General features: G+C 39.1%; 1 protein-coding gene across 1 annotated transcript; it reads right to left on the bottom strand.

The window, feature by feature from the left end:
• Window positions 1-11,047: 11,047 nt before the first annotated feature.
• Window positions 11,048-23,277, bottom strand: LOC138123227 (serine protease snake-like). The gene is made up of 6 exons (XM_069037831.1): window positions 23,054-23,277; window positions 19,454-19,654; window positions 19,236-19,390; window positions 19,066-19,178; window positions 13,366-13,798; window positions 11,048-11,501 (listed from the first exon to the last, which is right to left on the bottom strand). The coding sequence occupies exons 1-6, from the start codon at window positions 23,142-23,144 to the stop codon at window positions 11,283-11,285; spliced, it is 1,212 nt and encodes a 403-aa protein (XP_068893932.1). The 5' UTR covers window positions 23,145-23,277; the 3' UTR covers window positions 11,048-11,282.
• Window positions 23,278-24,023: the final 746 nt, after the last annotated feature.

Raw genomic sequence — 24,023 nt, forward strand, 5'->3', positions numbered from 1 at the left:
TGCCTTAACCGGCCGGCCCGCGAGGAGACAACCTCCATAAACAACCGACAGCGAACTCGCAAAAACCTACGGGGCACCTGGCGCACCCCGCAGTATAAAAAATGCCTTCCCCTCGGGATGGGCGTCACCAGGGGGGTTACCTTTTATATCGTCCCATACTCGTGGGTTAAATATGAACAAAAATGAAACAAATAAAATAGATAACGAAAGCAACATGGACAAAACTTGTACACTAGTACCAAAAAAGACACTATCGTTGGTGACTATGGCACCGAAGGTACGATCACCGACGCAACAGGAAAGTTCCGAAACTCTGAAGACGCCAAATAGCAAAAATGTCACTATTGACCTGGCGTGGGATGAAAGCCAGGGTCTCTCAGTAAGGCAAAGGCGAGGCGACACTCTGGAAATACCTAAAGGCAAAGAAAAAGATAATGCCCTGCAAATGCGTCATAAGCTAGTAGAGCTTATAGGAAAGATTGACAAGGAGACAAAAACCCTGAATGAAATTGTTCTTGGAAATCACAATACGAAGAGAGAGATTAAGGAAAGCAATACAAAAATCAGGAGCTTGATGTGTCAAGTCATGACAGCCGAAATGCTGAGCATGCTTAAAACCCAAGGCGACAAGGCGGACGTGCAGGCTGAAGTGAAAGTGAATAAAAAAGGCTATGCTACGCAGACCATGGAGAGGGAACGAAAGGACGACGATGCCACTAACAAAGACTGCGCCACGCAGACCACGGAGTGGGAACAAAGGGACGACGAAGTGGAACTCTCAAGAGAGCGCATAAAGAACCCGGAAAGCGCGCTGGAGCTGTTCGAAACAGCCAAGAGAAAATGGCCCGAGGATGTGTTCCTAAAGACCAAGGCTGTGCATGTGCACCCATTGAAGCAATGGGCAGACCTATTGGTGTTCTTTGTGGCTGACAAGAAAGCTGCTAAAACAGATGAGGTCCTGAAGAAATTGGGGGAAACACACATGGGCCTCAAAAAAGTAATTGAGGAAGAGCGCCTCAAAAATGGGAATATTATTGGCTCAAAGAGCGTGACCTATATGCTGGACGGAGACAAAGAGGTTGAAGAAACCAGGACGAGGTGTCTCGTGGGGATGGACCACGAATTCACAGGGAAGGAAGCTTGGGACGAAGCGTTGAAGGCAGCACGGAAGGTTGTGGATACGATAACTAGTACCGGCCAAAAACATGCAGCACCAACAGTTCTGGACGGACAGGGCGAACTTTGGAGGAAGGCACTAGGGTGTGCGATGATTGACGTCGAGATGTCGATGGACTTCAATTACAAAAAGCCACTCGGCAGTGGGAAAACATCCACTAAAACGGAGGGGAAAAGAGAAAGGAGGACATATGCTCTGATCGTCGAAAAGAAAGGGACGCAGTACAAAGCAGCGTTAAAACTGCGATTACAGATGATCCTGCGAGGAGCGCAATCCACGCAATGCGGAGCACCAGAGACGGAAGTCTGCTGATCACCCTCGACAAGGACGACGAGACAATCGAGGGGCTCGAGAAGGCCATAAAACAGGCAGCAGGCGATCTCGCGGTGAGGAGGGCGAGATCGGTCTCCGGGATGGAAGTACTACACGTTAGGGCCTTAGACGCGACCACTGAAAAAGGGGAAGTAATCGAAGCCCTGAAGGTAACGCTGGGCGATGCGAAGGACAAAACGTGGAAGGTCATCGACCTGTGGCCGAATCGAAATGACACACAGGCGGTCACTATCGTCCTCCAGAAGGCGGATCCTTGCGGAAGGATACCTTAGGATCGATCGGTGCGGTCAAGTGTAGGGTTGAGAGGCGAGTAGAGACCGAAAGGTACCGCAGGTGCTGGGCGTTTGACCATAAAACTGTGGGGTGGGTCACCGTGCAGGAGAGGGCAGGTGCACAAAATTTAGGGAAGCTTTAACAGCCCAACGCAAGAAGGCGAGATCGGCCAGGTCGAGCAAGGACGGGTCAGACCAGAACAGGCCAAACTAGGTCTCCTGGAACAGTTCGAGATGCCCAAGGTGCTGGCACAGCGGTTACAAGAGGAAAGAATGTAAAGGGATGGACAGGGAAAACCTTTGTCACCAATGCGCCGAGGAAGGGCACAAGGCTTCAGGTCAGACCGTACTGTCTGTTCTGTAACCTGGAGGGACACATATCCGGTGGTGAAAATTGCCCGAAGGCGACGATAGACCAATAAGAGAAGGCAGACGAAGAAGGACAGGGTTCAGCGAAAGCAAGGGACGAGGTTGCGAAGCCGTTGAGTCTCGCATGACTAGGTGGCCTAAAAAATAATCCTCCAAATAACCCAGACAACAATATCTCCGTTCTAAAGGGCGGAGGAGACGGGGATGATGACAAGTTGCCACCGAAAATCCTTCGACTTAAAGGAGAGGGGCCAATAATTGACATAAAATTTTTGCAATTAAACTGCAACAGAAGTGTCGCTGTGCACAACCTGCTGCAGAAGACGGCGCAAGATATGTTCGCTGACATATTGATCGTAAGCGAGGGAAACAGAAACCTTTTGAAAAAGGGTGGGTGGTACGCGCATGAAACCTGGTTATGCCTGGGTAGATCTGGAGTGCTGTAGAGTAGTCAGCGGATATGCGTCCCCAAATGCCAGCCTAGGGGAATTTCACGCCTTCCTAGATTGAAGCAGAGGGATCATTTCAGGAAGCCGGAAGCAGGTGCTCCTCGCTGGACATTTCAACGCCAAGTCACCGGCGTGGAGGTCACGGAGCGAGGACCGCAGAGGAGAGACTCTGGCCGACCTGCTGGCGGAGTGCGACATGGTCGTGCAGAATTGGGGTTGTGAACCGACTTTCAGGGGGCCACGTGGAAATTCAACGCTAGATATCACCTTCACGTCCATTGGACTGGCTCGACGTCTGAACGCCTGGAGGGTAGACGAAAGAGAAACGCTCAGCGACCACCTGCTGATCTGTTATCAGATAGACAAGAAGGAATGGCTCAGGAGCGACGACGAGGAGGTGGATCTGGAACAATTCTGGCGAAGGAGACTTCGAGCGGGAAGTGACAAACAAGTTGAGCGCAATACGGGACAGATCTGTTACGCAGGTCGTGGAGTCCATAAAACTGGCTTGCCACGGAATGCTCAAACAGAAGCGTCTGCCTGGGAGAAACCGCAAGCCCGTGTACTGGTGGAACGGAGAGGTAGCCGCCAAAAGAAGATCTTGCTTGGAGCTTAAAAGAATGCTCTCGAGAGCGAACAGGAGAAGGCGAGAGCAAGGCGAATACAAGAGGGCGCGCAAGGAGCTAAGAGCGGCAATCTGTAAGGCAAAGGAGGAATCTTGGGCGAAGCTCATTGAGGAGGTGGACAAATGAGCCATGGGGAAACGGCTATAAAATAGCCGTAGGAAAGCTCAAGACGATCGAAAATGTCGAACCCTTTACGGAGGAGGAACTCCAAACGGCAGCGCAAAAGCTTCGGTCAGGAAAAGCCCCGGGACCAGATGGTATACCGCCGGAGGCAGTAAAGGCGGCAGCGAAGGCAGTTCCCGAAGTCGTTCTGAACGCGATGAACGCAACACTAAAGGAGGGCGTCTTCCCAAAAATTTGGAAGAGAGCCAAGCTTGTTCTGATACCGAAGGGTATAGACGAGGGACCCGACAGGAGGCCAATCTGCTTACTGGACGCCATGCACAAACTGCTTGAGCATATGGTCAGGGCGCGACTGATGAAGGACCTGGAGGAAAAAGGTGGGCTATCCGACCTTTGCAAATGACGGTGTGTGGGGTAGAAAGGACCTCTGCGCACTGATCACGATCGACGTGGAAAATGAATTTAACTCCGCACCGTGGGGAAAAATTGCAGAAGCGCTGGAAGGGCGAGAGATAAACCCAGACGTGATTGGCTTGGTACAGAGTTACTTAACCGATAGAACACTCATAGTCGATGAGGATGCGGAGATCGAGGTGTCGTGTGGGGTTCCGCAGGGATCCGTTCTGGGCCCAACCTTGTGAAACCTGATGTACGACGGAGTCCTGCGCCTGGAAACGCCGGTGGGAGCAAGACTGATAGCCTACGCGGATGATTTGGCCGTTGTCGCCGTTGGAAGAACGGAAGCCGACCTGGCGGAGGTCGCGGACGAAACGCTAGAGACGGTCAGCCAGTGGATGGAAGCGACTGGGTTGCGCATTGCAGCGCACAAGACTGAGGCTATCCTGCTGACCGGGAAAAGGCGCTCTGGAAGAGTGTTTTTCCACATGAATGGGAAAGAAATACCACCCAAAGAGACGGTAAAATACCTGGGGATTCGACTTGACCGTGCGAGGACTTTCATCCCCCACGTGGAGGAAACGACAGCGAAGGCAGAGAGAATGGCGGCGCTGCTGGGCAGGATAATGCCCAATGTTAAAGGCGCGCGGAGTAGCCGAAGAAAGCTGTTAGCGGCTGTGATCCACAGCCGTCTACTGTATGGATCGGCGGCCTGGATCGATGCCCTGAGGGTCAGAAAGAACGTAGAGGCGATGACTAGAGCGCAGAGAAGGATTCTTTTAAGGGTAGCCTGCGCGTATAGGACCGTGTCGGCAGAGGCGCTGCAAGCCATAACTGGAATCATCCCATTAAATGTGCAGGCAAAAGCCGGAGAATTTCGTCGACAGAACCCGCACAACAAGGAAGAATAGAAAAAGGGACCAATGAGAGAATGACAGAAAAGGTGGAACAACGCCGTGAAAGGAAGGTGGACTAGAACCTTGATTCCAAATCTGGAAACATGGGTGGAGAGAAAGCACGGGGAGACCGACTTTCACCTGACACAAGCTCTCTCTGGGCATGGCTGTTTTGCAGAATTCTTGCACAGGATAAGAAAAGCAAACAGTCCGGAATGTTGGTTGTGATGCGGAGTTGGACGATGTGGACCACACTCTGTTCCATTGCGAAAGATGGGACCAGGAAAGATTGCAGCTAATGAGGGAGACAACAGAATGGTCGATGAGGGATAATTTCGTAAATATCCTATTACCCACCAAAGAGGATTGGAAGGCCGCAAGCAAATACGTGAGAGTCATTCTGAAGGCCAAGGAAGAATTCAAAAGAGAGCGGGAGAAACTGAATGGAAACGAGGATGGTGACGTTCAGCCTAGGAGACATACTGGGCATCTGAAGTAATGTGCAAACAGTTCCGGGTGCCCAGGAGAGGATATGAGGAGGGGTTTTTAGTGGGTAGACTCGCCCTGACTACCAAGGCCAGGAGTCCCACACTCCCCAGGGCAACTTGGTGTTGTACGTAACGTATTTTCCCCTCCTCCCGAAAAAAAAAGAAAGGTCAGGTCAGGCCAGGTTTGAGTTTTAATTTTCAATATTTAAAATTCGCGCGCTTAAACAGTTAGGGGCAGAGCGTGCTTAGGCTATGTGATAAATGCATTCTCGCGTGGTTGATCTGTTGCTCATTCGGAAAACGATAACAGCATCATAGCGGCCCCAGATTTCAGGTACACGATGATTCGCGCCGACAACCAGACCCTCGCCAAACACGTGCCCACGGCTCTAGCGTTTCTCCCACTTGTTTTGGCGACACACCTGAATCTTGCCCGTTTTCCCCATTTACGTTGCTCCAGGATCAAACGGACCCCATGCTACTCGTCGATACTGAAACGTTTCGACTTCCTTGACTTTTCCTCGATAAAACTTTCCTCTCTTATTTGGTGTATTGTTGGTTGCCGCCTTCCCTCGGATGAAATTTTTGCGGAAAAATACTGAAACGTTTCGACTTCCTTGACTTTTCCTCGATGATTTTTTTCCCTCATTTGGTGTATTGTTGGTTGCCGCATTCCCGCGGATGAAATTTTGCGGAAAAATACGAAACAAAAATAATGAGAAAAGAAATATTTATGGATCTTACGTTGTGTTTTATTTTTCTTTTTGTTTAATTAGGTTCTAACGAGAGGCCGTACCTTCGGAAGGTTTTTTCAAAAATAGAATTAAAACGAGGTAGCTCGGTGGCCGCATGGCTGTCGGAGACAGTGCTCCGAGGTCGCGGTCCCGGCGCTAGTGGGTTCGAATCCTACCGAAGGGAGAGGATTTTTTCGAAGGAAGGAAACTCCGCCGGGCCATGGATGTGTGTGTATGTCTAGTAGGGGCTGACGGTAGGGTGGTGGAGGGAAGAGCGACACTCTCCCGACACCACCGCGAGGTCAGCAGGGTTCAAATCCCAGGCCGAATGGGCTTCCCATGGATGTTGTGTGTTGTGGTATTCGTGTTGTGTCGTCCAGAAAAAGGAGAGGAGAGAGGGTGGGCGTGGGTACCTGATAGGCCTGTTAGGTGAAAGGGGAAAGGCAAAAAAAAAAGAATTAAAACGATTGAGCACACTTAATAGTATATTAAGTATAAAGAACGGTAATGACAATGTACCGATCGAAGACAATTATCTGAGATCTGAGATTGTCTGAGATCGATACATTGTCATTAACGTTCGTGATGCTTATGAGGTTTTTTTGCGCGATTGAATATTTATTACAAAACATTCACATCTAGAATAGACCCAATGCGATACGTGTTTATACCATTCACATCTGTTGCCACAATGTCGATTTTTGTATCGCGTTTCTAAGGCAATCTGCAAACAACTACCGCCATTGCAGTTTTTGTGCGCAAATTTCGCCAGTTGTGTTGAAAAACAAGCAGTAAAATGAGTGATATTAGTGATTCCGAAAACGAAGTGGATGTTGTAGAAGAAACTTTGAATGTGCGGTGCGTCACAAATAAAGAATTTTTGAAACTAAGGACCTCAACGTGTAATTAAGAAGACAAGGAAAATTTGGGGTATGAAAATTTTGATAAAATGTTGTTGCACAGTCTAGGACTGGTTTACAAATCTATGAGGGGCGTGATGACCAACTCAATAGACCGGGACCAATGGCTTAATGTGACTTCCGAATCACGAGATAGAATATAGCCTTTTTTTTCCGCCCTGGGTCGGAATCGAACCCGCGACCTTCGCGTCCCTGAGCCGAAACGGACTCCCTTAGGCTATATTCTTGCCTGTCGCGGTAAGTTCGCTAATATTATTTCATTGCAGCGGCAAGGAATGCCGACCACAAGAGCCGTGTGAGTTTCCAGAAAGTGCTAACATCTTGTCTTCAACTTCTGTCTACATAAATCAAGAATTTTCGAAACCAGCGAACTCAATATGAAATCAAGAAGACAAGGAAAATCCGGGGTATGAATATTTTGGCAACTCTAATGTCGCGGCAAGTCTGTTACTAAAATTGTTTCATTGCAGCGGCAAGGAAAGCCGACTACAAGAGCCGTGTGAGTTTCCAGAAAGTGCTAACATCTTGTCTTCAACTTCTGTCTACATAAATGAAGAATTTTCGAAATCAACAACCTCAATGTGTACCTAATCAAGAAGACAAGGAAAATGCGGGGTATGAAAATTTTGACAATGCCAATGTCGCGGCAAGTTTGCTAATGCTATTTCATTGCAGCGCCAAGGAAAGCCGACTACAAGAGCTTTATGAGTTTCCAGAAAGTGCCCCCACATCTTGTCTTCAACTTCTGTCTGCATAAAAATTAATTTAATAATCGATTAATTTTGAATAAACTTTACTTACCGTTCTAGAACACCAAAAATTACTTACCGTCGAGTTTATCGTTAGCAACGAGTAAACAAAGCTTACCGTCTTGGAAACAGACGTGGTAAACTAGCAAATAGAGTACAATCGCGCAAAAATTTTATTTAACAAATAATCGAGTGTGGTGGTGTTTGGTCCCAACAAACAGTGTGAATAAATCAATGAGTTTAATAAAGACGTTGGTGGATATTTGACTCCGGTAGATTTGACTCATGAATAAATTACTAAACTGGGTAAATACAGAAATTTCTGGTGCGGACAGCATTATACGGGTTTGAGATGCGACCTATGTGATCCGATTTAGATTTGAATTATTTCTCCAATTAAATTGAACCCGACGCGAAGCCCTGGAATCTCATAGATCACCTTGGTCTACTCCGGTGGTCGAAAATAAAAGGGAAAAGGGTTCTAACAGGGCTAAAGGGTACGTCTCTTCACGTGTCAGCTGGCCTAGTTTGGTCGCTGCCCCCCTTGGGGGTGACGCAGCTAATTTTGTGCTCTTACGCCGGACCACAGCTAATTGAGTGCGACGGACATTGGCGGTAGCTTCCCGAACTCAAGACTTCAAGATATAAATAATGAATGGAAATGTTTTATTATGATTGTATACTAGTTCCCCTTGACGAGAGCACGTTTCCCCAATCGGTAAATGCAAGAAGATCACATACTTCGCGATAAAGAAATTAATTTAAGATTCTAAAGAGTCGCGTGGTCATCAAGTGCTCAAAGAAAATAATATAATCTTTATTTCAACACAATAATGAACTAATGTTGTGTGAATAATTAAACCGCGACTACAATGCAAGTACAAGAATTAGATAAATAATTTACCTTGTAATTTTAAAGCACGGAGTCACATGGAACGTACCTCCGGCTACTTTGGAGATCAAACCCCGAGTGAATCAAAAAAGCCCTGTTTGCCGTCCCGCATTCTGTTTTATCATTTTTGGCGCACCCCACTTTCGCAACCGCTACTTGACCAAAGTGACCAATCAGCTCGGTTCTACTTTACTGGTTACTCACGCCGATCGCGACACCTTTCGATATCTCTAGAACATTTGAAATAACATTTTCCGGTTGCTACCATAATTTTAAACCAGACCGAATGTACATAATTTGTTGTTGAATTAGAACTCTGAAAAAGGACACTAAATTACTGACTCTATACAATAATAAAAATCAGCACTAAGAAACAAACAGAAATAAACATGAAACAAATTAACATTGTTGTGAAACCTAAATTAGGCTTGAAACGCTATTACGCAATTGCCATGCCATGCATCTAAATTACGTAAATCTGCTATTTCTAATAATTGTTTTACATTGGTTTGATTCCCCAAAATTGTTCAAATTCATTAGTAATCTTCATTCGCTATTTCTCACTCACACATCTGCTTTCTACAACTACCTGGCTTTACCGTTAACCTGTTGTCTGTGTTTTTTACCGACACCTTTTCTAGTTAGCTTTGTTACTTTTCTAAGTACAAGTGCAAACGATTTTAGTTATTTTCTACGATAAAGCGCTCTGTTTCTAATTTGCAATTCTCGCCCTATAATTATAAATATAAAACAAATTTGAGAATACTAAAAAAAGTCAATTAACATTAATTTGGTGGTTCTCTCAATTTGAAACCTGCTAACATCAAATTCATTAATTTAATTATTCCCAGATTTTAACTGGACCTACCAAATTGTCGTACGAATAATTTTTTGCAAAGTTTCTTTTCCCATGAAAATCCGTTACTTTTGTGTTGCGTTTGGATCGGACGCGTATCTGCATTTTCAAATAAAGGCCAGCAGATTTCACTTGACGAATGTGGTGCCACTTTTGCCGACAAAGACATCAATAAAATTTACAACTGACCAGCATTTCCGTCTCAAAGAACGGCTTTTAAAATGTTTCGTTGAAATTATTTTAAAAATTAAAATTTTTCATTTAGCGAACCTATTCGGACCGTTACAATACCCAGAGAATTACACAAGACCTCTGCCCTAATTTTTACTTCATCCGTGCATCATCGGAATAAACAAAGGCAAAAACATACCTGTGAACCAGTGTTAGGATAATACTACCTGGATTAACCTGCGCAGCCCGTTAGCGTCACACGTGATGCTACACTTATATGCCACAAACAGGAAGGCTGTACGCGATTCGTGAAGATCGAGTCACGCCTTTGATTTGATTTTAATAATACACAAATTGAACGACTCAAAGAATTGTTACAACAAAACACTCAATTTTCAAATAAAGCAACAGAAAACACAACCGTTCAGTTCGAGAGCGTCCCCTTTTCCAACAGGTAGAAAAAACCAAAAATCAAAAATGGCTCCACTCTTCCGCGGTCGGAACTTCTCGATGATCTTCGTGCGTCGTCGCTTCTGCTCCTATTTCTTTTTTAGTTTGTTTCGGCGGCGGCAATTTGAATTCAAATTGGGGTATTACAACCGCTATTTTACAAAATCCATTTTGATTTGGAAAGATCTTTATTGGGGAAAGAGATCGCTCATTTTAAATCTTTCTTCAAGATCATAAACGTTATTTCATCTACTCCAGACACTAACATAATGATGCACCTTTATGACGTTGGAAACTTCACGTTGTTTGGAATAATATGAAATGCTACTATTTATTTTCAGAAAAATGCTGACAAATTCTTTTTCATGACTCATGAGACTCAGATGCAGGGAGCGGCATTGTGTAGTTATACATTTCCCAAAGTATTACTAAGATGCTCCCTGCAGGTGAGGGAATAAATATTCGTTCATTGTATAGTCCGTCTATGGATATTTTAAATTAACTTTTTGATTCCTTGAGTGGTTTATTGTCCGCTTAACGAGGGTTGTCGTAAAAGTGGTTAGTACCGATCCTCAATAATCCGCAGGTACAATCGCAACAATCTGACCTGACCTGACCTGACCTAACTTTGAGAAATTAACTCGACTAACGTGTTCCGTCTACTGCGCAACTTTATTGGTGTGTTCTCCTTAAAGTCTTTTCAGTCTAGTATTGCCGATAAAACTGACCTTCTAAAATGGTTTCGATGGGATGGTAGGGGATGAAGATGTGGTGTACTCAAGACATTGTTTTACTTATCAGTTATTTGCATTTGTTATTATCGTGCCGCATCAACATGAGTTGCCAAAAAGTCACAAATGAAAGAGGAAAAACCTTGATTATTGTAAATGGTTTTACATTTTGTCGTAAAGAGTGTTGAAAAGTTGAAAAGTGGTGAAACTTTTCGGGCGTGTAGCAACAAAATGTGCAATGCTAAAATTTTCAGTTGGTGAAGAATAACTTCCCGATGAAATAAAATACATAACCATCAAGAAATCAAGCAAAATTAAACACTCAAATAATAAATGCTGGTGTAAAGCGAAAAGCTATGGATGATATTTCTGAACGGCCTTCGAAATTGATACACAATGTTTTAATCGAAAACGGTAAGGTTTCAACAATTTTATTCAGAATAAATATTTACAATAACACTTTTTAGCTCACGTATTAAACACAATTACAGAAAAAGATACAAGCAATATCAGAAGAAATATTGATAATAAAAGTAGGCAACTGGCAGTGCCAGTGTGAGTTTATATTAAAAAAAAAATGGAATCAATCCTCTCAGGTATCGGTCCGCAAGGTACATGTGGGATTAAGAATCCGTAGAGACGATACCTTCTTAGAGGGTTCTTTTGGTCCGCAATTTTGGTGCGCCCGAAAATTTTTGTATACTTGGCCACACAATATCTTCTATCCATTTAATGTAATTAGAAACTCTGGTATAGACTCCTGATTCACCAGAACATGACTTTCCAAATGATGTTACTCCAATTATGTCATACATACAATATATTCCATCGTCAACGTGATATATCTGCAAAGGTCCTCCAGAGTCACCCTATAAAAGTAAACCGTATAGATGAAGAAGTTTGTTTATTTACCTATTTACCGCTGAAAATTATTTGTACTTCAGTTAATGTTAATTTGTTAATTTCCGTTAGAGATTATTAGATGGTATTACAACTATTAAAAATATACACTAGAAACTCGATAATTCGTCACGTCCGGACCGGGTGGATGACGAATTAGGGAAATTGACGAATTATAGAAAATTCCAGGAAAATTAATTAAACGCATTTTGCAGTACTTTTTTAATAATTGTAATTGACGCAAACTACAGCGTGATCAACAATGACTGAGTCTGTTGGCAATGAAACAATTGTCAATTGTCAATTGTACTGATGTTTTTTGTCTCGTGATTCGCACTGACTGAATTTTTTAACTTTAATTAAACATTAAAAACATTTTTGGTTATGCCGGTTACGTTTATGCTATTACAAAAATGAACCTTTGATTGTAATTTTCAAATTTGCCAAATTTCATTGTTACCAACAGACTCAGTCATTCTTGATCACACCGCACTTAACTTCTACCGGGCGAACAAGAAGGACCCCCGTACATACCGGGTGATTTTAAATGAATGCGACTTTTTTTCATAGGTTGGTAATATTATTGTTGGTTATTCTGCTTTTTAATGTGATAGTTGACATAAACATAGGCGTCCTCGCCTATTTGACACAATTTATTAATACATAAAATGTCTAAATGACATACGTACGCCAATGTGTTGATTAAGGTATCAAGTTTGCCAAAATAATTTATGAAAAATGTTCCCAACTTAAGAAAAAAAGTCACAATCATTTAAAATCATTAAAAAAAAAAATTTAACAAAAATACTACCAAAACAAAACTACGGTACGTACACACAGGTCGCTAAAAAGTATGGATACATCACTGAATTCGCAAAAAATACTCTTTTTAAAGATATTAAATTTGACCCCCCGTGCCATTTAAAAAAAATCAGTTAGCTTTGTATCTTCAAAATAAATGATTTTAAAAAATTCAAAAAATGTCAAATGATGGAATTTCAACACTTCTTTCTAACTGTGTACCGAATTTTAACGATCTCTGCTAAACCGTTCTGGAAATATTTAGCTGTATCCATAGTTTTTAGCGACGTGTATGTACAACAAGCATAATCAGTGGTTATACAGGGTTATTCTAAATGACTGTAGTCGAAGTAGGCCATGCCCATGTTATTACATTTTTGCCGCTTTCATGTGAACTGTTAATTTTGTCGCTGTCACTGTCATTTTTTTAAGGTTCTCGATTATAAAAGGTAACGACAACGGTTGCGCCAATATTTCCATCTCACTTAATTTGGAGTTTATGCAAGTTAATCTGTTCGACACGATACAAACCACCCATAAAATTGTGTATACTTCTGTCTTTGTCACACTCACGGCATTTGTCGATAATATCCTCTTTTAATTTGGAGTCTCAAAAATGAACAATGAGTTGTCGCTACCTTATTTATCATCGAGAACCTTACATTTTTTAGGTGAAAAGTGCGGTGATGAGAATTTTATTTATTTTTGTTAAATTAAAAATTGAATCCAGAAATATTGAGTCGTTTTGCACCCAATATAACTCCCATGTGTGAACAGTGTGTGTGTAGTCACTTATTTACATTATTTTGATGTTTTTTTATGTGGAGCGGCAACCATAAATTTTACATTCAGTTTTCACGCCTACTTCGACTACAAACATTTAGAATAATCCTGTAATTGAGGTGACGAATTACAGAACATGACGAATTAACGAGTGACTAATTATCGAGTTGCTACTCTATTTGTTATATTAGTTTAGAAAAGTCAAAAAGTCAAAGTCTTATGTACATTTGATAATAATTATTGTCTTACCAAACAAGTATCTTCAATTTTCTTTTCACTCTTTGAACCAGCACATAGTTGGGTATACTTCACAATTCCATTCTTAAGTTTCTTTTTTGAAATATGGTATATATATGACGAATTGCATGAATCATTATCAACTAACTTCAGTGTTACTTTGCGTAGGTCTCCGTTTGATACACCGCCATCAAGTGTCACATCACCCCATCCAGTCGCGATTGCTCTTTCAAATGATATTTCTGGTTTTGAATAAAGGCATGCGGGTCTTGCGTACGAGTTCATTTTAGCGGGTTTTTCCAACTTGATTAGTGCTATGTCATGGTAGTTACTAGGATACATATACTGCGGATGTGGTATAAGCTTCAAAATATTCAATCTTTGTCTATGAGAGGATTTGTCGAAGAGATTCGTTGTACCAAGTTGTACGTATTTGGGTTCCCCACTAAAATATACATATACTTATAATATTCAAATTCTTTGGACAAAATGTATAAAAAAATTGTCTCGATAACATGAAAACAATATCGTCTCCAATAGTGAAACACAAAGTCAAAGGATTTTTACGACGACTACTAAGTGTAAAACTGAAGGACAATTATTATCTGGACAAATTAAGATGCAGTCCACTGTATTATTCGTTAGTGCAGGTTCTGTGTCCGTAAATTAGTATTTACGAAGTCTTAAGTACACATTTCATAACACTCAAACGGGTTTCGAAAAGGAGCTCTTTTCGATACGCGTTTCAGGAACATTTACTTAAATTTTTAATGTTGGCAGTGACTCATAGTGAGTTGTTGTTACGTGATCTTTTCTCTTTAATACAGTCATTATTATTATTATTATTATCAGTGTTCACTGCACTTCACGACACTTTAAATTCAAAACTTACAATTATTCGTCTATTTACCAGCGTTACCAACTTAGGTATATTTGTCGAATATAATTTTCCTAGCATTATGTTTTGAACTTTTTTTTTAATTTAAGGGACAAAATAGAAAAAATATTGTATTATACTCGTTTTATAAGCCATTTTGTCGCATTTGTTTGCTTTATAGCACTCGTCGCTGCGCTCTTCGTGCTCTAAAAAAACGCGTGCGACAAAATGGTGTCTTTTAAAACTCTTATAATAAATTACTATTATGTTACAGTAATGAAATGTGTACCCACTCAAAGACTGTGACCAATAGTGTAACCTTTGATCCAGTTTGAGCTTTTTCTTCGTAGGTATACATCTTCATTTTTCTCATTCTCAGTGCATTTTCAATTACCAGTATTGTCTTTAGGTAGCTGATAAGTATAGAGGTACACTTATACGAAAAATAACTCACGACACAAAGGATTTGAGATCCCTACATTAACACACAAGCGTGAACACTTAAGATCGGTTGTATAAAGCTTAGTTAACATCGTATCAGCTAACAACGGGTCAAATCGGAAATCCACCCATTTAATTGGCTGATTCAAATCCAATATTAAATTTCCCCCAATCAGATTGCTTGACATAATGTTAACTTTAACAACGAACTTGACATCGTTTTATACAACGTGCCTTAGAGTTGGCGTTGAAACCCCACACAAATTTTGGATGTGCCGCACCCTCGCAACGTTAGCCAAACTAGTAAACTTGATTTCCACTTCCGCCAGGAGCGCCACCTATCGGTGATACTAGTCTCATTCATTTTATAAGGCTTGCGGCACATTAAACCCTGTCACCAACGCCAACTGCGATGGGACAATCATTTATAATGATCCTGTATAGTCCTCCAAAGTTCCTAAGAGCTCATAAAATTTAGGGGTGTAATGAGCCGTTATAAAAATATTTTTTCCGACGACCACTATGAAAAATGCGTAAATTCGCACAAATAACTATTATTGAAAGTTGGCTATTGCATGCAAATAGCGAACCCGTGTGCAATGAAACTGGTTAGCCAATCAGATACCTTCTAGCCTGTGCGCAATGAAATCATTGCACACAGTTGTAGTAACCATGGCCACCAATGTATGTTTTGTCCGCAGCTCTGTCGAATAATATTTGAAGTTTGAAGGAATACCGAATATTAGCGTTTTTTTTTGTGGTCGTCGGAAAAGTATCGTGTATACCACGTGTTGAAAATTCGATTTCACACTCGTTTGCTTAAGCCACGCGCCTACGGCTTGTGGCTCAATTCTGCAAACTCGTGTGAAATCTTTCATTTTCGACTCTTGATATACAATATACTATATATATACAGTCTGTTTTTTAATCAAAGAACCACAACACCGCAATTTACACCTAAAATAGAGCTGACAACATTGTACACTTTTGACCTAGGGTGAAAAATCTCATCATGTAGAAATTGAGGTTATTAGAGATATTAGAAGCGCAGCATGTTAATAAAGTTAACAATAACTAATAACAACTAACTTGAAAGTTTAATAAATGTCTTACTTTGCGAGGCATTTTTAATAACACGTTCAAATTTTAGATGTGAGTTTACGTACTTTCAAGGACATTAAAAATGACAGGCGTTGGCTGGTATAGCCAACAGATATCATTAAATTTCCTAAATTTAGTAAAATTTTATATTTGCAAACCTAAATCAACAGGTCGTGGTTCTTTGATTAAAAAACAAACTATACAGGTTATTCACGAGAGGGGTACTTCTGAATTTTTATTTTGCCGCAACCAACAATACCTATGGCAGTAACTACAATTTTTGCACATGTAAATTTTCTTGTACCGCTCTACTTTTTTTTCGAAGTGCCGAACTATTAGTTCGGTCAATAAATGTCATCAATCGAATTGACAATTGTTACAATTTCTTAAATTGAATTAACAAACGTTGGTGGCCACTTTCAACACTAGCTGTGACTTGCTTTTGTTAGCTCCTTTTTAATTTCAATCTCAACGTTGCATTCATCCCTTCGCAATAAATCACATTTGGAATTTGGATGTATATTTTGAGGTTAGGCTTCCTTTTTTTTGTAGAGTGGCATTTCGTATTTTTACAAGGATAATGCAAAGGTAGCTAGATGTAAATCATTTTATTCCACACTGTACTAAATCAAATGTGTTATTTCTTTTAAATTAAAAATCAAAGTAAGTTGGATAGATTTGTCAGAAATGTCAGATTGGCAGATAACCTGTATTTAATCAAAATTCAACAAAAAAAAAATTAACGAATTAAGTTAATGTAAGTAAAAGGTGTTCGAAGTGTCTATGATCGGCTTGTAAACGTCCGCAGCGGCGACAGAATTCTTTTCACACTCTCCATAAATGAGAAGCATCAGTCTTTTCGTCGTTATTTTAAAATAAATTTTTCGAATTAACAAAAATTTTTTACTTTAACGTCAAAGAGACAGGACTAAGAACCATCGTGGATTCAGTTATAATTATTTTCAAAATTTGAAATCAAGATATTGTTGCAATGTGTATAATGGGTTGCGGTAAAAAAAAAAAATCAGAAATACCCCTCTCGTGAATAACCCTGTATTAATTATATTTTTCGTATCCCACCTCCACCCGGCGGCACGGCAATTTTGCCGGAGTACATACACTATTACGGATATTACTATCAAGTAATAGTGCAGTGCTTATCAACATAATTACCGGCGTCTCGCCTCCGCATTTTGACTTTGTTGTGTATTATGTTCTGTGTCAATGTTAAGGAACTTCCTCACGATGTGACATGAGTATAATAATATACCTTTTTGAATTTCAACTACCAATGTGTTATCTAAATCCACAATTTTTAAATTTTTAAAAAGAGATTGCGGTACTATTCCCGTTGCTGAAATTACAAGTGGTAAAATCGAAATTTTTTCTAAACACCAAAGATTTCTCATAGCAACGGAGAGCTCTAAATATTTATTAATTTTTGTGTTATATGTCTGTGTTATATTATGTGAATTTGGAACAGCTATATCTAGAAGATATGCTTGCTTTTGTTGTTTATTTAAAATTATAATGTCTGGTCTGTTTAGCTTAATATGAATGTCAGTTAAAATTGTTCTATCAAAATATAACTTGTAACTGTCATTTTCCAAACAACTTGCTGGTGTATAACTATAATGTGGTTGTGTATTCTTTAATAAATTGAATTTAACAGCTAAATTCATGTGTATAATTTTAGCGAATATATCGTGACGTTTTTTATATTCGCTTTGAGCCAAAACGGTGCAAGAAGAAATGATGTGTTCAATTGTTTCCCCTTCAGTTCCGCAAATCCTACATTTATCAATTTATCGATTGTAAACCGCATATGTGTTTTTTATAATTTCTTGTATTTATAACACGATCTTGTATTGCAAATATAAAACCCTCCGTCTCAGGGTGAATATTTGATTTCTTAAGCCATGCATGAGAGGCCTGAATATTAACTTCTGGTTGTTCCAGTTCTTTAAAGTATCTCCCATGTAAAGACTTCTGTTTTATATTTGCTATAGTGTCAGGTATATTTGGCTTAACAATATCTGAAATTATATTATCACTTAAATTTAAAGGTGTGTAGCCTTTATCGGCTGAAACCAAAGCATTAAAAAGGTGTTATCACGAGCTCTATTGAGGAAATAATTTTTTAGTGAAGCAATTTGATTTTTTAGCAGTATTTCTAGATTTGAAAAACCCCTACCACCGTTTTCGCGTGGTAAATTAAATCTTTCAATAGCAGATTTAGGATGGTGTTTACTAAATTTGGTAAAAAGAACTCTAGTTTTAATGTTTATGTTCTGTAAATTAGTTTTGGACCATTTTATAACACCGAAAGAATAGGTCAGTAATGGAACAGCATATGTATTAACTGCTTTAATTAAATTATTACCGTTTAATTTTGATTTTAAAATAGATTTAATTCTTAAATAAAATTGCTTTTCTAAATTTTCTTTTATAATTGAGTGTTGAATATGATTTGATTGATTAATACCTAAATATTTATAAAATTCTCCTTTATTTAAATTTTTAATGATTTCTCCTTCTTGAGTTATATATTAATATTAAGCCGACTATTGTGGCTCAACCAGAATTTTATTTTTGTGAATCAGGGATGCAAAGAACAACGGTTCCTCTCTCTCTCTCTAACGCAAAGGGCCTGCAGCTGTTCACTTGGGCGGTTTGTTAATCCAATAAACCATTTGAGATAAGTTAATATTTTAATAATGGCTGGTTATACCCCTAAAATTTTATGAGCTCTTAGCAATTTTGGAGGACTATACTTTGTAGTTGTTGAAACAATAGATGTTTCCAACTAATTCGTGGATATATGATAATTGATAGCTTATTTGATGACGATTATGGTGACAATAAAATATACCGATGGCATGTCTTCTGACAACTCCTTTATTAATAAAAAGCACAAGACTATGAAAAACTTGTGCTTTTATATCATTGCCTGAAAAGTTTCACAGTTCAAAAACTACACTTTTTTACGAACATTTGAAATGTTTGTTTACCAACTGTGATGCAAAGGCGACAAACACGAGGGATATTTTTATTTTTAAATGACCTAAATGGAAAGAAAATGTAGAGAACAAGGTTCCAAAACGGACAGAAGACGATAAGTGAAAAGAAATTGATATTTGAAACAAACATATAATGACCGTGGTAACTGTTTTTCAAGAAGCAGAGTTAGAGAAAACGTTTTGTTTTGTTGCCATTTGTGTGATATTAATGCTAATTATTGTAATTGATGTTTACACTTATCCTATGTATTATATAAAATAATTTTTACTTACTAGTCTTTGTCGTGCAAGCAATGTGCTGCTGTTAGAATATATTGTTCACTTAGAATTGTTCCTCCACAAAGCCAACGTAATTTGTCAGAATTATTTTTAAATCCTATAGCTGTCTATAATGTATAAAATAAAGTAAAAAAGATCATTTTGTGTTTAATTTGTGCTTTTACCATATGAGGAAATTCTCTTATATTAGCCATTTCTCCTCCAACAATGAGTGGACTAACTTTGTGACCACATTCGTTCCTTTTAATTTTACGTACATTAGGTAGCAAAATTGGTGGTCTTATAATCTCATTAACGTACTCGGAATATTCTTTACACTCTTAAAACGAACAACATGTTAGTAGATAAGTACTTGATATTTCCTTTAAAATTTGTCACATACTTTTCTTACTTATTTCACCTGGTTTTCTCACTTTCCGTATTTTATTCTTATTTGGGCAGCAAACTATTGGTTCGCGGCGTTGAACACCACATATTTGTGGGTAATAAGAATATTTATGTAATTGTTTAACAGGGTATTTACAGTCGCTCATAAGTTTGCAAACTCCTGGAGATCCAAACGGTTGCAACGTACACGAATCATCTAGAAATATGTAAAAATGTGCTCGAGTATTTCATGGATATTTTATATCGTGCGTTCATTTAAATTTACTTAAAATTGGCGTTGAAGACTCAAATGTGAACGCACCATTCGTGTAAAAAAACGTAAGATTTAAACAGCTGACCCGTGATCCGTTGTGCGTTCACAATAGACTCTTCATCACCAACTTTCAGGATAAATTTAAATGAAGGCTGGATAGCTGTGGGGATTAGTTCCGTGGCGCACCGGACATCCCCACTTTGGGGGTGAGTACTCCTACTCGCCCGCTATTGGTCGAGACCCTTCAACCTCGCTAACTACGGAAGTCTTCGGAACCAACTCGAACCCAACTTCCTTTTGCACTGGCTGCCGATTTCGAGTGAAACCGAGTTAGATAGAGGTCTCTCATGGGTTGTGAGTCATATCTGCGCAAACGACGGATATCGGTTTCTAGTAGGTGCTACAAAGCGATCAGAAAACATCGTCATTCGCTACGTCTCTAAGAGTAAATAATCAGATAGTGTTCTGTGATGTTCTTCTACGTGTTATCGAGTTTGCTAATTTATCACGTGTTCGGCGACTTTTTATTCCATTCGTAATTTAATTCCATTGAATTTAACGCGTGGCTAAAATAGTCGACGTTTTCAATTTTCATTTGCAGATTCTTCGCTAGTTTATGGCTCTGCCTTCGCGCAGATATTTCCAAGGTCAAAACCCATGAGGAATTGAAAGACCTCTACCGAACGCTTGTCTGCTTAAACCGGGTCGGGCGTCCTTTACGCGCACGCGAGAAATCACGACTTCTAATTAAAATATGTTGTTACACAGTCTAGGACTGGTTTACAAATCTATGAGGGGCGTGATGACCAACACAATAGACCGGGACCAACGGCTTAACGTGACTTCCGAATCACGACATAGAATATAGCCTGCTTTTTTTTTTTTAAATTTCGTCCTGGGTCGGAATCGAACCCGCGACCCTCGCGTCCCTGAGCCGAAACGGACTCCCTTAGGGTATATTCTACCTAATTAAACCTCCACCCGGCGGCACGGCAATTTTGCCGGAGTACATACACTATTACGGATATTACTATCAAGTAATAGTGCAGTGCTTATCAACATAATTACCTAACTAATTATTATTGATAAGGTATATTTGAAAATTAAAAAATTTTTTTTTGTTAATAGATAAGGCCGTAACAGTTTTGTTAGTTTTCTGATATTAACTGTTAATTTACCTATAATGTTTTTGCACGAAATGAATCTATACCTGCTAGCGCATCAAACCCCGGTGGCACAATTACAAATTTTGACTTGGTTAGCTAATTAATTCGCTTTTTTACTTAAACGCAAACCAGACGCGTGATTTATGGCCCAAATGGTATAATTTGCCAACAAAAGGTTCATTCACTACTAGCCGCCCGTTTTGAGTCTCTTATTACAGCTTTGCCATAAAATTGACAATTCCCATTGTCACCTAAATTTACAAAAGCACAAGTAGCAGGTCATAAATAAAAATTATTTTCAAAGTTAAAATGTAAAATTGCGTTTAATTCAAAATCTAATTGTTTTTTTTTGCTGATTTCGTAAATACATACTCGTAATTATGGGAAGTGAATCTGGGTAGATTAGTATAAAAATCAGAATTTGACTTTTTGGAAAAATTTACTACTATTTTTTGGCTTTGTTTGTTAGTGAAAATTATCAAAAAATTAAGAAATATACCTTACCAATACCCAGGTAAGTGAAAAATTTCGAAAATTTTATTTAATTAGAAGTCGCCATTTCTCGCGTGCACGTATACGACGCCCGACCTGTACAGTGTAATCTGACCACTTGTACCAACTATAAATAATTTTTCACAACTACCTGTTGACTAAATGTACAATTTCGTGTTCACTTTAAATGAGTTGCTTTAAAACGTTTTAGTTGCGTTTTTCTAAGTAACAACAATAGTTATTTTTGTATTAAGTGAGCAAAATGATTGTTTTTTGTTGGGGCATGAGAATGAGTTTTTGGTCGAGACCGTCAGGTCTTTTTGACAAATATTTTTTCACTATTAAAAATGACGTACTTTGCGACTTGATAACGATGCATAAATGTCACGTTTTTTTGACGGTTGTAGAAAAATAAATAAATCACATTAGTTTTCTTATTTCTACAATAATCCGAATTTTCGCAACAATTAAAATTACCCATCTTGCATCTACAAATGCTTCACTCACAGTTTTACACTATCGGATAGTTTTTAAAGTCAATCTGTGTGAAGTTTAAACTACACTAAATTGGTGATTTTATGGTAACTGATCATAAATTTAATATCTAGAATTTAAAAACTGTTGTTTACATTATTTTGTTATCAACATTACTGAAAATAGTATATTATTATTATAAGTGATAGAAATGCATCATTATACGAGAGTGAGAATTTTGACTGACGAGTGCGCTCGCGCATCTACCAATCACCATCGAGAATTTCACGCACGCGCAGGCGCAGTGACAGTTCACACCACGTTGACAGCTGTAAGAGTAACATTATTGTGAACACTGGACTACTAACATCACCATTGCCATCTCCACTAACATTATAACATTACCACTAACATTAACACTATTGTGACAGACCCATTACTCTTACAGCTGTCAACGTGGTGTGAACTGTCACTGCGCCTGCGCGTGCGTGAAATTCTCGATAGTGATTGTATAGTATAGTAAATCAAGCTTTGTAATTCCATCTTTAATCGAGAACGCAAAACTGCACCTCTTGCAGTTTATCAACTTAGTAAAAAAGTCATCAGTTTAATTAGTGTCATTTTAATCGAATTAGGATTTTTTTCCATCATAATAGCTATTTAAGCACCAAGGGCGTTACAACGATGATTACGCCCGGAGAACGATGAATCCAGCTCGAGGACTAAAGCCCTAGAGATGGATATCGTTCGATGGGCGTAATCATTCGGTGACGCCGTGGTGCATACAAGATTTTATTTTTCACTATACGTATTCTTAAAAAAAAAATAGCAATTTTGAATTGATGAGGGCGTTATGAATTCATTACGCCCGCTTATTCTTATTACGCCCTGTATCATTCCCCGGTTGTTATGGACATGTTTACGTATTTCGTGTCCTAGGAGTTATCATGAAAAATAAAATTGTATTATTCAAATATGTTTAACCCAGAAATTGTTATTGCGATATCGCTAATAGTATATGATGCGATTTAAGTGTTGGTGAATTAAATACTGCGATCTTTTTTCATTCACGAAACATGCACTTGCACTAGTGCATTTTCAGATAATTTTAATCTGTGACACTAAAAATTAAAAAAAATCAAGAAGTGATCTATCGTTTGCTTTTTGTTATTAATAATACATACTATTTTCAATTGAATACAAAACTTACCTAAAAATGTATGACTGTTGGCTACTTCAATCATCAAAACAAGTGCAGTTATATATTTAACAATCCACATACTGATCTTGCACACTAACATCCAACATTAGAACTTAAAATATATGTTTTGAATCTGAATAAATATGTTTAACTCGGTTAGTTGCTTATAATAGACTACCGTTACTTATTGAAACAAAATTCACTTAAATACAGTATTCATGACCGTTTTCCTTTGACGCGGTCATATCTTAACGTATTTGTGGCTAAAATTCTTGGGAAAATTGTGGTTTCTGAACATGTTATCAGTATCGCGTCGAGCGCTAATGAAATGAATGCTTATTCGTCTATTTTTTAAAGTTATTGTTCGCGTTTTCTCGAAGGACCAGATTTGCGATATCGTTTTGCGCTTTTAAAATTGGTGAAGCAAAAAAAGACCGGAGTAGACCAGGGTGATCTGTGAGATTCCAAGGCATCGCGTCGGGTTCAGTTTAATTGGGGAAATAATTCAAATCTACACCGGATTACATAGTTCGCATCTCAGACTCGTATAATGAATGCTATTCGCGCGAGAAACTTCTGTATTTGCCCAGCTTAGTCATTTATTTATGAGTCAGATCTCAATTCGTGGGCCACGAGTCAAATTTCATTGGGTCAAATTTCCACCAACTTCTGTTATTAAATTCATTTATTTATTTCTATAATGTGTTGGGACCAAACACCACCACACTCGATTATTTGTTAAATAAAATTTACGTGAAGTGTGCTCAATCGTTTTAATTCCATTTGGAAAAACCTTCCGAAGGTACGGCCTCTAGTCGAACCAAATTAAATTAAATTAAATTATATATAAAACACAACGTAGGATCCATAAATATCTCTTTTCTCATTATTTTTGTTTCGTATTTTTCAACAATACACCAAATGAGGGAGGAAAGTTTCATCGAGGAAAAATCAAGGAAGTCGAAATGTTTCAGTACGT

The sequence above is a fragment of the Tenebrio molitor genome, chromosome 2 (assembly GCF_963966145.1).
Source record: "Tenebrio molitor chromosome 2, icTenMoli1.1, whole genome shotgun sequence".
Classification (NCBI taxonomy): Eukaryota; Metazoa; Arthropoda; class Insecta; order Coleoptera; family Tenebrionidae; genus Tenebrio; species Tenebrio molitor.

Excerpts from the sequence above, each read along its gene's own strand:
- LOC138123227 (XM_069037831.1), bottom strand. The coding sequence starts at position 23,144 with ATGTTAGTGTGCAAGATCAGTATGTGGATTGTTAAATATATAACTGCA. Across the intron at positions 19,179-19,235 it reads TAAGAGAATTTCCTCATATG|ACAGCTATAGGATTTAAAAA; the intron begins GTAAAAGCACAA and ends TATACATTATAG. Across the intron at positions 11,502-13,365 it reads AAATTGAAGATACTTGTTTG|GGTGACTCTGGAGGACCTTT; the intron begins GTAAGACAATAA and ends TTACTTTTATAG.